Here is a 13471-nt window from a genome sequence, read left to right as displayed (position 1 = left end):
AAGTATCTGTCTAGTCTCAATTTGGAAACTTCTGATAACTTGGAACTCATTACCTTCCTAGGCAGTTCATTCTATTTCTGAAATAGTGTATGATCTGCTGCTTTCAGGGCACTGGCTCCAGGGTGTACTGGGTGCTGGTATTAATGAGGGAAGCCTACATGCTAGGGGTGGAGGACACATCACACACACACACACACACACACACACACACACACACACACACACACACACACACACCTGGAAGTCACTCCCTTGGCACCAATTCTACCAGCAAGTCCTGACACCATCTGTACCAAGGAACCAGTGGGAACTCAAAATGACTTACAAGTTAAAAAAACAAGCCACTGTCCATATGGGCTTGGTAGCAATAGCTAACATTTAGTTCCACCTCTGACCAAGCCCTTGAAATGAATCCTGGCCATTTAATTTTCAGAGTACCCTGTGTGGTAGTCAGGGTGTATGTGAATGTTGTAGACTCTACAACTGGAAAGCAGCTTAGAATTCATCTAGTCCAACCCCCCTCCCCCAACCTCCACATTTTTATAGGTGAGAATACTTGGACCCAGAAAAAATGTGTAGAACGGGAACTTCTGGAGATCCGATTTGTAGACTTTCTGTCCCTAGTTCCTGGCTTGGTATAGGTGTTTAATGAAAGTTGGTTGGATCAGAGTTGGATTGGATTAAGCAGTTTCTCAGAATGTCAGGATTTCCTGGTTGTCAGAGACCCCAGAAACCATCTTGTCCACCCTGTTCTATACCTGAAAAGTATTTCCCTCAATGACATCTTCCAAAAGTGAGCATCCATCTGGCCTCTGCTTGAAGCCCGGCACCTCCCAAGAGTACCCCTCCATTGTGTTAGGAAAACGTTCTTTACTTCAAGCCTTCAAATCTCACCAATTGCTATTGGTTCTTGAAGAAGGACAAAGCGTGACTCTACTGACCCTGTTCCAAAGGATAGCCCTTCACATAATTGAAGACACTTCTCATGTTCCTCCTCCCTCCCTAGTCCTTCCCCCCCACCCATGCCTCCATACCAACCATCCCCAGTTCCTTCCAAGATTCTCATAAATCATGGTCCAGGGCCCTCACTCTACTGGTCATTATTTCCTGGATGTTGTCTGGCTTAACAATGTCCTTCCTGAACTCTGTGATCTAAAGTGATCAAAACCCTCCAGCTCTGGTCCAGCTAGGCCTGAGGACAGCAGAAAACTCTCACCTCCTTATTCCTGAAAGCCTTGTATCCTTTAACCAGGTCCCATTAACTTCGTGGATTTGGCAGCCACATCATGCTGCTGATCAAAGCCTCTTGTCTTCCAGGGCTTAGCCCAGTGCCTGGCACATAGTAGGTGCTCAATAAATGTATTAATTAGTGACTACTTATTGATTTACGTAAAGTCACACAGCCAGGGAAGAGCACAGCTAGGACTCAATCTCAGTCCCTGACTCCAAATCTAGCATTCAGTTCACTATGTCATGCTGCTTCAGGCTTTCAGAAATGCTTATTGAATTAAATGAATATGGATAACTTACCTCACTGGGAGATGAGTTTGGAGGGTCCAATGAAATACCATATGCTTTGAAAAATACAAAGTGCTCTAAGCTGGGATGGCCCTTAGAGATCATCCATTCCAACCCTCTCATTTTACAGATGAGGAAACTGAGACCCACATACCATCTTCTAAAATACGCCATCCTTAGAAGAATTGTTTTCTTTCAGAACCATGTTTTGTTGAAGCCTTTTTCTTTGCATCGTATCATTTCAGCCCTCTGTTCTCCCTTTGTACTCCCCACTGGGGCAAATTAAAAACACATAAGCAAAAAAAAATCTGATACAGTGATGACCATGTCTGTGCTATTTTGCCCTGGTAATCCCCCATCTCCTGTTTCCTGCCCTCTTTCACTGGTTTTTCTGCTACTCAGAATTCACCTTCCTTAAAAACTTCATGAGATTCTCCATAATTTTTATGGATGAATTTTCCTTGTTTGCAAAGATTCCTTGTGCACCTCCTTTGTCCAACCCCAGAATATCCCAGGTTCTGTGGCAGAGGAACTCCTCTGGAGACGCCACCTTCACCTGCAGTAGCAGACTGCCTGCAGCCCTAAAATCCTGAGCGTACTCCCTCACCAGAATGGAGATCCCCCCAGTCGCTGGAATACAACCCCTTTTTACAGGCTTAAACCCCAAATAGGGTACACAGTCCTCCCAGGCTGTAAAATGCTCTTCCCCACTGTCTTCCCTCACAACAAAACCTCTGTTGATCCATTACCAACACAAAGCAAAGACCTATGGCCCCCACTCCAGGGCATGAATTTATGGCTTCATGCCTCTAATGGTCACCAGCAAACTGCTGAGTCCATACTGACAGCCTAGGTCATATCTTGATTCTTCAGGAAAACTTTCTATGTTCCAGAGTTGCACTGTCTTTTAAAAAAAACCCAACAGTAAATTATTAATTCTCATATAAATTGTGCCTGACCAAAGCTTTTGACAAGGCCTTGTGGCTATTAGGGCTTTAATAAATGTGAATTGAATTGAAAAGCAAATACCAGATACCAGAGCCCTCTCCAGGAATTTCCATACCTGGGACAAATGTAGTTAAGGAATAAGGGATTAAAAGTTAAATGGGGAGGGGGGGAAAAGGGAAGAGGGGGATGAGAAAATCCATCTTTCCTGCACTAGTAACTTCTGTTCTCTTGTCTGAATCCCTTCCATTCACTCACACACTACCTAAGCAATGATTTCCATCCTCCATCCCTCATGCCCTTCTATCTCAGCCTTGCCTGCTTTTTAACGATCAGCGGACATTTATGAAACACGTACTATGTGGCCTAAGTGTTGGCCTACAGAGAAAGGCACCAATGTGGGCCCTGCCCTCCGGGACTGCTCTTCTATTATTCAGAAACCCCTCTTTCTCTTAGAACTTGCTGTTTGTCTTGCCCCTTCCATCTCCCTGCCCCAACAGAAACCTGGCTGTGCCCCAGAAGGCAGGGCAGACATCCTTAGCCTGTCTTGCCCACACTGGAGGCATCTTCTTTTGTGTCTGGGACGATGGAGCCAGGGAGGAATGGTCATGCTCTTCAATTTTCCCTGGCACCTCCAGACCCTCTCTCTCTGTTGCCTTAACTCAGCAGACTTTCCTCTTTTGAGGGTTGTGTGCATCCAGCTAGATCTGGATCCTACTGGCCCCATTTGCTATCCTTTCTCAAAGAGTCCAGTACTTGGTTGGTGGTCTCTTCCATCCCAATCCCTGCCCTCATACTGGGGGATTTAAATATGTACATTGATATGCCCTCTAATGCTCCCGAAGTGGACCCCTTGGCCCTTCTCTAAGGGCCTATTGGGGACCATTCATTTTTTTTCCTTTGCTGCTGCTTTTCCAGGGGGTGCTCCCTCAGTTTCCTTGTCTGTGAAAGGAAGGGGGTGATGGTTTAAATGGCTTCTCATGTCCCTTACAGCTCTAAATCTGTGGTTCTGTGATCTCTCTCCATTTGTATCCAGGCCATCAGGGAGTTTTGATAGTTTTGTCTTTGGGGAGCCCTTTTTTTCTCTCCTGAGGAGCCTTGACGCTGTTCTAGAAGTCCTCCTGATCCTGAAGGGTCTCTACACCCTACCCAGAAGCGCTAGTCTGTCTTCTCCTCTCCCTGGGAATGACTTTTTGCCTAAACCACAGGAAGGCATAGGCTGGCAGAAGACTTTGAGGTGTAAGGTGTTAGGATATGGTTTAACTAATTATAGTACAGAGAGAGTGGTATCATGTCTGGGACAGAAAGCAGCATTTCCCTTCATGTCTGGGCTGTCTCACTCTGGTTAGAGTTTGGTTAAATATGTGATAATTCTATTAAACACTCTTCCCTTTCTTGCCCTGCCCTGCTCTCCCCATTTCTTATTGTCCATTCCCTTCCTTTCCTCCTTCTGCTCTGTTCCTCCTTCCTTCCTCTCTGCCCTCCTCTCTCCTCTTCTCTTCTGCTCTGTTCTCACTTCCTCTGCCTGTCCCTTCTCTTCCTTCTGTCATTCTCTCACTTCCTCTGCCTCTTCTTCCTTTCTCTTTCTTCCTATACCTTACTCTCCTAACCAATCCTCCACCCTGCTCTCTCTTCCTCTACCTCTCCTTCCCCTCCCCTTTCTTCCCTTCTCCCTTCCTCTCCTGATCTCCCCAGCCTCTATCCACACCTCATGCCCGAAGTGTCCACTCTGGGTCCAAGCAGGTGCTCAGGTAAGCAATCCTCCCGGAATGTATCAGGTTTTTATCAGGAATGCACCAGGCTTCTTTGGTGAAAAGATACAAATCCTCTTAGCTGTGCTGAGGTCTGTCCCCCTTTCAGTCATATACCCACAAAATAAAGATTGCCAGACTGAGAATCAAGAGGCCTGGGTTTGAATCCTAGCAGGGTAATCCAGGGCAAGATGACTTGCTCTTTCAATCTCAGTTCTTTCATCTGTGAAATGGGGCCCAATAATCCTTTTCCTTCCTACTTATCAGGGTTACTATGAGAGAAAGCCTTAAAGTGTGACAAAGACAGGAGCTGTTGTCATTATGCCCCAGCCCCCTCCTACCCTCCATCACCTCCTCCTAGGTAACCTGGCTCTTGCCCCCACCACTGTCCCATCAGCTCCATCTGTTTGCTCTGTCTTTCTGCCATGCCACCTGACTGTCCAAGGCCCTGGGAACGGGTAAATTCCACAGCTTCTGTAAATACAAGATCAGGAATTCCATCTGTGGTTATGAAGACACACTTCCTAACCCGGGAGCCTCATGGGCAGCCCAGTCACCCAGGCCCCAGCAAACAATTTCACCAGCCCAAGAAATGTGCCCGTGGAGAGTCCAGGGAACCTTTTATCTGAGACGCACAATACAAGGGCATCTGAAATATTTCTGATTTGTGCCTGATCTCACCTTGGCATCATTTGCAGAGCTCTTGAGCACGCTAACCTATAAGGACTGCTTATCAGCAGGATAGGATGCTGGAGATGGACATTCTTTCTTTCTGGTTGATCCAGGAAAGCAGAGCCAAGGGCAGTGCTGACCCACACATCTGATCCTAATCTGAGGTTGCACCATTGACTTGGGGCACACCAAGAATTCTTCTGTGGTCACCCCATGTGTGTCTGGTTGTCATGTTTGACAAAGGAGTCTTGTGGCCAAGTAAGGAAGGAATCAAATGAAGTACCTACTATGTGCCAAGCACTTTACAAATATCTCACTTGACCCTCACATCAACCCTTCAAAGTGGGTGCTATTATTATCTCCTTTTGACTGATAAGGAAACTGAAGCAAAGGTTAAGTGACTTGCTCAGGGTCACACAGCTAGTAAGTGTTTCAGGTCAGATTGGAATTCAGGTCTTGCTGATTCCAAGCCTGGTGCTCTTTCCACTGAACCACTCAACTTGCCAAGAGATTGGGGTGACCAGTGTGCGTTTTGCTCCATCTCGCTCCTTTGCACAGGTAGTCTTCTATGCCTAGAGTGCTCTCCCTCCTCCTGTCTGCTTGTTGGAATTCCTATCCCCCTTCATCCCCAGCAGCTGTTAGTGCTCCCTCCACCAAATTAAATTGAATTTGTGATTTGGTAGGGTCTCATCTGTGTGAACACTATGTTTGGTTTTTGTATTCCGGGCACATAATAGTGTCCCCTAATTTAAAAATATTTGATGAATATAACTGAATGGAAAAGTCATTGCCAGAAGCTAAAAGTGATAATAACAACTTACATTTACATAGGGCACTTTGGGGTTTACAAGTTCTCATTCAATAAACATTTATTAAGCACATACTCTGTTTGAGGTATGTTTACAGCCAGCATGTTGTGGTGAGGAGAGTGCTGGCTGTCTCTGATGCATCTTAGCTACACAACCATGGACAAGGGAATTCACCTCACTGAATCTCAATTTCTTTTCCCCCAAAATTTATTAATTTATTTATTTTAAGTTTTCAACAATCACTTGCATAAGTTCCAAATTTTCTCCTTTTCCCTTCTCCCTCCTTCCCTGAGATGGCATGCAATCTTACGTGGGCTCTACTCATCCATTTTTATTAAACATATTTTCACATTAGTCATGTTGCATAGAAGAATTATAATGAATGGGAGAAACCATGAGAAAAATCAAAACAAAACAAAACATAACCAAGGAGACCATAATCGCTTCATTCTGCGTTCTGATTCCATAGGTCTTTCTCTGTACTGGATGGCATTTTGCATCATGAGTCCTGTGGAAATGTTTTAGGTCCTTGCTTTGAGGTGGAGGACTAAGTCTATCAGGAAAAGTTGTTGCACACTGTGGGTGTTACTGTGTACAACGTTCTCCTGGCTCTGCTGACCTCACTCAGCATCAGTTCATATAGTCTCTCCAGGTTTTTTTGAAGTCTGCCTGTTTGTCATTTCTTATAGCACAATAGGACTCCACTACATTCGCATACCACAACTTGTTCAGCCATTCCCCAGTGGATGGACATCCCCTCAATTTCCAGTTCTTGGACACTGCAAAAAGAGCTGCTATAAATATTTTTGCACATGTGGGTCCTTTTCCCATTTTTGTATTCTCTTTGGGATAATCCTAGCAGTGATATTGCTGGGTCAAAGGGTATGCTCATTTTTTTTTTTAAAGATTTTACTTTTCTTTTTCTTTTTATTTGTTTAATTTATTTGTTTTCAGTTTTTTACAGTCACTTCCATATATCTTAGATTTTCCCCCTCCCTCCCCTACCTTCCTCCCTCCCCTTTCTGTCCCCGAGACGGCATGCAATCTTACATAGGTTCTATGCATACATTCTTATTAAATACATTTTCACCTTAGTCATGTTGCATAGAAGAATTAAAATGAATGGGAGAAACCATGAAAATAAAACAAAATAAAACATAACATAACACAAGAAAAAATGGGCTGCTTCATTCTGCGATCCAATTCCATAGTTCTTTCTCAGGATGTAGAAGGCATTTTTCCTCAAGAGTCCATTGGGAATTTCTTTAGGTCCTTGCATTGCTGTGAAGGGCTAAGTCTACCAGAGAAATTCCTCCCACACTGTGGTTGTTGTTGTGTACAACAACCTGGTTCTGCTCCTTTCACTCACCATCAGTTCACATAGGTCCTTCCAGGCCTCTGAAGTCTTCCTGTTCATCATTTCTTATAGCACAATAGTATTCCAATACATTCATATACCACAACTTGTTCAGCCATTCCCCAGTTAATAGGCATCCCCTCCATTTCCAGTTCTTGGCCACCACAAAGAGAGCTGCTATAAATATTTTTTTACATGTAGGACCCTTTCCCATTTTTATGATCTCTTGGGGATAAAGTCCTAGAAGTGGCATTGCTGAGTCAAAGGGTATGCACATTTTTGTAGCTCTTTGGGGATAGTTCCTTTAGCATGCTCTCCAGAATGGTTGGATCAGCTCACAGCTCCACCAACAATGAATTAGTGTTCCAACTCTCCCACATCCTCTCCAACATTTATTATCTTCCTGTTCTGTCATGTTTGCCAATCTTATAGGTGTGATGTGGTATCTCCGAGTTGTTTTGATTTGCATCTCTCTAATCAATAGTGATTCTAAATCACTATTTTTTTTTATATACTGTAGATAGCTTTAATTTTCTTTGACCGTTTATCAGTTGGAGATGAACCTCAATTTCCTAAACTTCAAAATGTAAATAGTGATGATGATGATAACCACAAAATAGCTAGAATTTGCATAGCACCTTAAGGTTTGCAAAGCACTTTACAAATATTATTTCATTTAATCCTTACAGCAACCTGGGAGGTAGGTGCTATTATCATCCTTATTTTATAGAAGAGGAAACTGAGGCAGGCAAAGTTTAAGTGATTTACTTGCCTAAGGTTCTGTTCTATTCTTCCTGACTCCAAGTCCCATGCTCTATCCACTTTGATAGGTGGATATCCACTCCCACCCAAGATAATGCCTATGGTGTGGCAGCTTGGCATAGTGAATAGCCTACTACCCTTGTTGAAATCCCTATGCTGACAGTTAGTTACTAGCTGTGTGACCCTGGGCAAGTCACTTAACCTCTTTATGACTCAGGCAAGTCCACAGAACTCATCTACTAAGTGAAAAATGCTTGCTCCTAGCAGAGGAGTTCTTCACGTTGGGGAGTCACAGATTATCAGATTTCCCAGATGTCAGAGAAATTTCAGATCCCAGTATATACTAGGCATGAAGGGAGATAAAAAAAAAAAAACAATAGATCTCGTGGATAGGGTGGGAAGTGTTAACTAGAAATTAGAATGAGCCAAAGCAGAATGGGATGGGAGTAAATAGGGGATTCAGGCAAAGTTCTCTGGGGCATTTGGATTGAGGGAAGAAATTTTCATTTGAGAAAATCTGAACTGGCTTCGTATAAGAGGTAGCAACTAAGCTGGGCTTTGAAACAAGAGCTCCAAGTAGGGAGGATGGGATGATATGGAGGGCAGTGAGTGATCCAATTTACTTAGAACATGTAGGGAAATAAAGCTTAGAAAAGTAAGTTTGATCCATACTGGGCAAGGCCTAAAATGCCAGGTTAAGGAGTTAACATTTTATCCAAGAAGCAGCAGAGAAGTTTGGAAAGTTTTTAGGCAGTGGAAAGCAAAGGACATTCTTTACCACAACTCAATAAGGTACAAAGTACAAATACTATATTTATTTTGCAGATGAAAACATTGAGACTGAGGAAAAAGAGACTTATTCAGAGTTGGTTGTTGTTCAGTTGTTTCAGTCCTGCCCAACTCTTCCTGACCCCATCTGGGGTATTCCTGGCAAAGATACTAGAGTGGTTTGCCATTTCCTTCTCCAATCAAAGTCACAGCTAATAAGTATTATAGCTAGGACATCAACCCAGTGTACTAAAACCCTTAGGTCTTTTTTACATTAGCTGTTGTTATCTAGCTATACCTCCCCCATTCTGTAATTCTTCAGTTGATTTTTTGAACCCTAATCTAGGAATTTACATTTATTTTTATTAGTATTTTCTTTAATATCATTATTTGTGTTTTGCTTAGTATTTCATGTAGTATTACTGGTATTTTTATCATTCATCTTAGTATATACATATATATATATAAAACTAACATTCTAGTTTGCCAACATTTCTTGATCCTGATTCTGTAGTGTTCTATGCTTTCTATCACTTCCAATTTTGAATTGGCTTTGGATGTTGATAAAGATACCATCCATGGCTTTCTCTAAGTTATTGATAAACATGCTGAACCACCCAGGACTAAGATCACTGGAGTGTTCCATTACAACACTCCCTTCAGGTTGATACTTCTGCATCAGTCACAATTTGGGTCAGGTCAACCCATCAGTTATGAAACTGATTAACTGTGTTATCATTGAGCCCGACTCCCCATCCTATCTCCGTGACTAGTAGTATGAGAGACCTTGCCTGGAATTCAGGACCCTCTAAAACCTAGCCTCAATCAACTTTTCCCACCTTGGCTTGAATTTTTTTCTCCCATCTTAGCTCAAATTTCTCTTCACTACATACCCTACATTCCAGCCAGATTGGACTTCCAAATACTTTGTACCTATTCCCATCTCCATGACTTTGTTATGCTTTTTCCAATTCCTAGAATGCCCTCTCCCCTTCTCTGCCTGTTGGATTTCTACCAGGTCCAGGTCCCATTCAGTCTCTTCTATGAAACTTTCCTTGGTAATCCCCCAGTTAGAATTAAACATTCCCTCCTCTAAACTCTCATTATACATGATGCAGTGGAGAATGCTGACTTTGGAATTGTAAAACAGGAATTCAAATTCTAGCTCAAACACTTATCACTTGTATGACCTTAGACAACTCACTTCAACCCCACCCCCCCTCCCAGCCTCCCCTCATTTTACTTATCTGTAAAATGGACAGAAAAGTGTTGGACTAGATGGTCTCCAAGGTCTCTTTCAGCTCTAATTAAATCTGTGATCCTCCGGGAACTTAGTTTACCTTTGTAAAATGAGGGGTTGGATTTCTAAGGTTGTTTATAGCTCTGAATGTATGAGCGCATGACCTTGTTCCCACCTATTTTCATGTTCATATTTTCCTGTCCTTTTCCTAATTCTGTTTTGTATTAGAGAAATGTGTGTGCATGCCATCTCCCCTGAGAGAAGGGAAACCCTCCGAGGGTAGGATACAGGTCTTATTTTGTGTCTGTCTCTCTTAGGGTCTAGGGCACAGTAGATATTTAGTAAATACTTGTCAAATTAAGATTGTTCCCTCCTCCCCTACCTCTCCCCCAACAGACCACAGTTTTTCTCAACAAGGAACAGACCAGTTTGTGTACTCCTGCTACTCGGGCTGGGTTTTTGTCCAAAACCCCAAGGGGGTTTCCAGGTACTAGACAAGGGCTAGTACCTTCACCAGGTAAGCGACAGGAAAACTCAAACCAGAATGTAGGACATATTATAGAGTATATGACTTTCAAAGCCCCCATCCTTCCTTATTTTTATTCTTGCTATTGCATGGACTTGTGATTTGTGTCTAGGTGGGGAACTCTCAGTGTGAAAACTCCTACCAATGCTGATCAGCCATTGCATTGTAATTTGAGGTCTTAGGGAGTTAGCTGGGAAGGAAGAAAAGATGGAAAGAAAGAAGGAAGGAGGGAAAAGAGGGAGGGAAGAAGTGAAGGAAGGAGAGCGAGAGGAAGGAAGGGAAAGTGGGAAGGAAGAAAGAGAAAGGAAAAAAGCAGAGAGGGAAGAAAGGAAAGAAGAAGGAAGGAAGGATGAGAGGGAGGGAGGAAGAAAGAGAAGAAAAGAAGGAAGGAGGAAAGGAAGGAAGGAAGATGTATTAATGCCTGCCATGTGCCAAGTGCTTACAAACATTACCTCGTGGGATCCTCACAACAACCTTATATGTTAAAATTAACTGTTATCATACAGAGGAGGAAACTGAGGCATCAGAGGGGAAGTGACTTGCCCAGGGCTACACAGCTAGGAAGGATCTGGGGACACTGAAAGGGGCCACAGAGCTAGGATGTATGGGAGACAAAGCTTGCATCCAGTTCTTCCTGTCTCGGAGGCCAGCCTTCTAGCCAGCACATCATGCCATGACATTGCATTATTTCCTGATGAATAAACCACTCAGAAATCTGTGGGACTTCATAATTACAAAGCACTGTCGGTACATACTTTATCTGATCAACAGACCTATGAAGTAGGGCTACAGGTCTCATAGGACTGTGGATTTAGAGTTAGAAGGAACCTTAGAGGTGTGCTTCTCCATTTTACAGCTGAGGAAAGTGAGGTCTAGTTCCTACAAGGAGTAAACAGGAGAACCTGAATTCAATTACAGGTCTTCAGACTTCACATCTCCCCTGCATAGCAAAGGAAACTACATGGGGTTAAGGGTGGTGAGGGTGGGAGGAGGGGCCCAGCATCAGAGAGTGACAGAGCCAGGCTGTCACCCCGACTCTCCTGCCCTGCCCCCCAAGTCCCTGCTGGGTTTGGCAGCCCAGCATGCCTGAGCTACCCTGGAGAGCAGAAGGAGTATCTTTTGGGTGATAGGATTTTTCTTGGCCACCGATAGAATTTTGGAGGATGTCCGATCTTAACAAATAACGGGATAAAGTTGGAAAGACCCACCCAATCTTTTTGGGCAAAGAAAGAAGTTAGCACCCTGCTGATTCCTGCCAACCTTGTAGCCAAACAGAGCCTCCTTTGTTTTGAGAAAAGAATTCCATTAGATTCACTTCTCTAAACAATTATTAAGCACCTACTGTGTACATGGCAGTAAGGATGCAGAACTGGAAGAAAAAATATCACACTGACAGATTTAGAATTTAAAGGAGTGGACGGGCTTAGAAGTAGGGCTTAGGAAGAACTCCAGAGATCTCTGTTCTAGCCTTCTTATTTTACAGATATAGTAACTGAGGCTCAGGAAGATAAAGTGATTTATCCAAGGCCACACAGGTGCAGTAAGTGGCAGAAGCAGGATTCACACCCAGGTCCTCTGACTCTAAATCTTCCTCTACTGGTCCTCAAGGAGGTTAAAACCTACAAGGGAATATTGGACATATACATAAATAAGTATAATACTAAGTAGGATGTGAGGAGTGTAAAGGAGAAAGCCAGACCAAGGAGGAAGAGATGCCTTTAGACTGTGACTAGAGATGATCAAGGTAGGCTTCCTGGAGGAAGGGGCCTTGAGTTCAATCAGGAAGGAAGTGAAAGTGAGGAGGATAGAACATTTGTCCCAAAGGAGTGATCGAGGTATGAGGAAGGAAGGAGGCGGAAGGAGGGAAGGAAGCATTTATTGCATGCCTACTTTGTGCCAGGCTCATAGATGAGAGGACCTTATAGAGTTAGTTAGAGGCTCCTGCTTTCAGATGGAGGCCTTACTCTCTGTGTGATCTTGGACAAATTATGAGCTCTTCTGGTCCTTGGTGTCCTCATCTGTGTAATGGGGAGAGGGGCCAGGTGGGACTAACATGAGCTCTGAAGTCTTTTCTCATCCAAGGTCTCTGATCTTATACAAATACCTCCAGCAGGGAGAAGGAGGGACAGGTTTGGGGACGAGTGAAAAGTTCAGTTGGAACGGGATGTTCATAGTGTGTTTGACAAGGATGCTAATAATAACAGTAATATTTGCCACATTAGTGTTTTAAAGTTCAGGAAGTGGGCTGGAAAGACGGTGCCAGAGAGAATTTGGTGAGCAAAAAGGAACAAAGAATTTCTACTTTCAGTGCTGTGGCAGGCTTGCCACCTTGGCCCAGAGGCCCACAGACGGGGCCTTCGAGGATTAAGTCTTGGTCTCAGCAGCTTGGAGCAGCCAGATGGGCCGCAAGGCCAGTGAATCAGCCACCATGGGCAAACCTCCCCGAAGCCCTTGGGCTGTCGGGCACATCTTCCTTGCTCTCTGGAAGGGATAATTACAGATGTTTCCTCTCTGTTCCCTGTGGGGCCAACAGATGTGGAGGAGAGATTGGAAGCCGGCCATCCTGCTGTGGCCTTGTCCTCCCAGAAGAGCCTGTTGCGCTTGGGTGATCTAAGCAGCTGAGGCTTTGCTATAGGTCATTGGCCTTCCCTGTTGTGGGGTAGGGGACAGGGAACAGCTGAGTAAGCCGGGACTTGCCTAGGTTTTTATTTGGAAACACTAATCACTTTCTTCTTCTGAGGTTCTGGTGTGCTTGCCAGCCCGGAGAATTCCTGCCTCCCCACAAAGATCCCCCCCCAAAGTTTTTTGTGAAAACCCAATGTCTTCCTAGACAACTCTACTATTTGGTTTCACAGTTTTCCCTCTCAAAGTTGAAGAATAAAAAACACTTAAAGGTTTGTAAAAAATGTTTCCTGACAACAGCTCTGGGGCTGTATTATTGTCCCCATTATACAGATGAGGAAAGGAGAGACTGAGGGCCTTATCCAAGGTTATGTCGCTCTAGGTACCTAAACCAGGATCCAAAGCCTGATTCCCTCTTAATTGCAGGGAAAACTTTGGTCTGCCCCCACTGCCTCCTCAGTGGATTCCCTTTTATACAGAGATGCCAAAATCTACTATATT

At 43.9% G+C, this 13471-nt stretch overlaps 1 protein-coding gene across 6 annotated transcripts in view; it reads left to right on the top strand.

Annotated features, from left to right (window-relative positions):
- Window positions 1–13471, top strand: part of STPG1 (sperm tail PG-rich repeat containing 1) — an 87926-nt gene that overhangs the window by 51729 nt on the left and 22726 nt on the right. For all 6 annotated transcript variants that reach the window (XM_072609319.1, XM_072609324.1, XM_072609323.1 and 3 more), the window contains one exon: window positions 10219–10339. In XM_072609319.1, coding sequence (XP_072465420.1) covers window positions 10219–10339 — 121 coding nt within the window. The remainder of the gene's footprint in view (window positions 1–10218; window positions 10340–13471) is intronic.

This window comes from Notamacropus eugenii, chromosome 5, assembly GCF_028372415.1.
Source record: "Notamacropus eugenii isolate mMacEug1 chromosome 5, mMacEug1.pri_v2, whole genome shotgun sequence".
In the NCBI taxonomy this organism is placed as follows: domain Eukaryota; kingdom Metazoa; phylum Chordata; class Mammalia; order Diprotodontia; family Macropodidae; genus Notamacropus; species Notamacropus eugenii.
The sequence above is the reverse complement of the archived record's forward strand: the minus strand, read 5'-3'. Positions and strand labels throughout refer to the sequence as shown.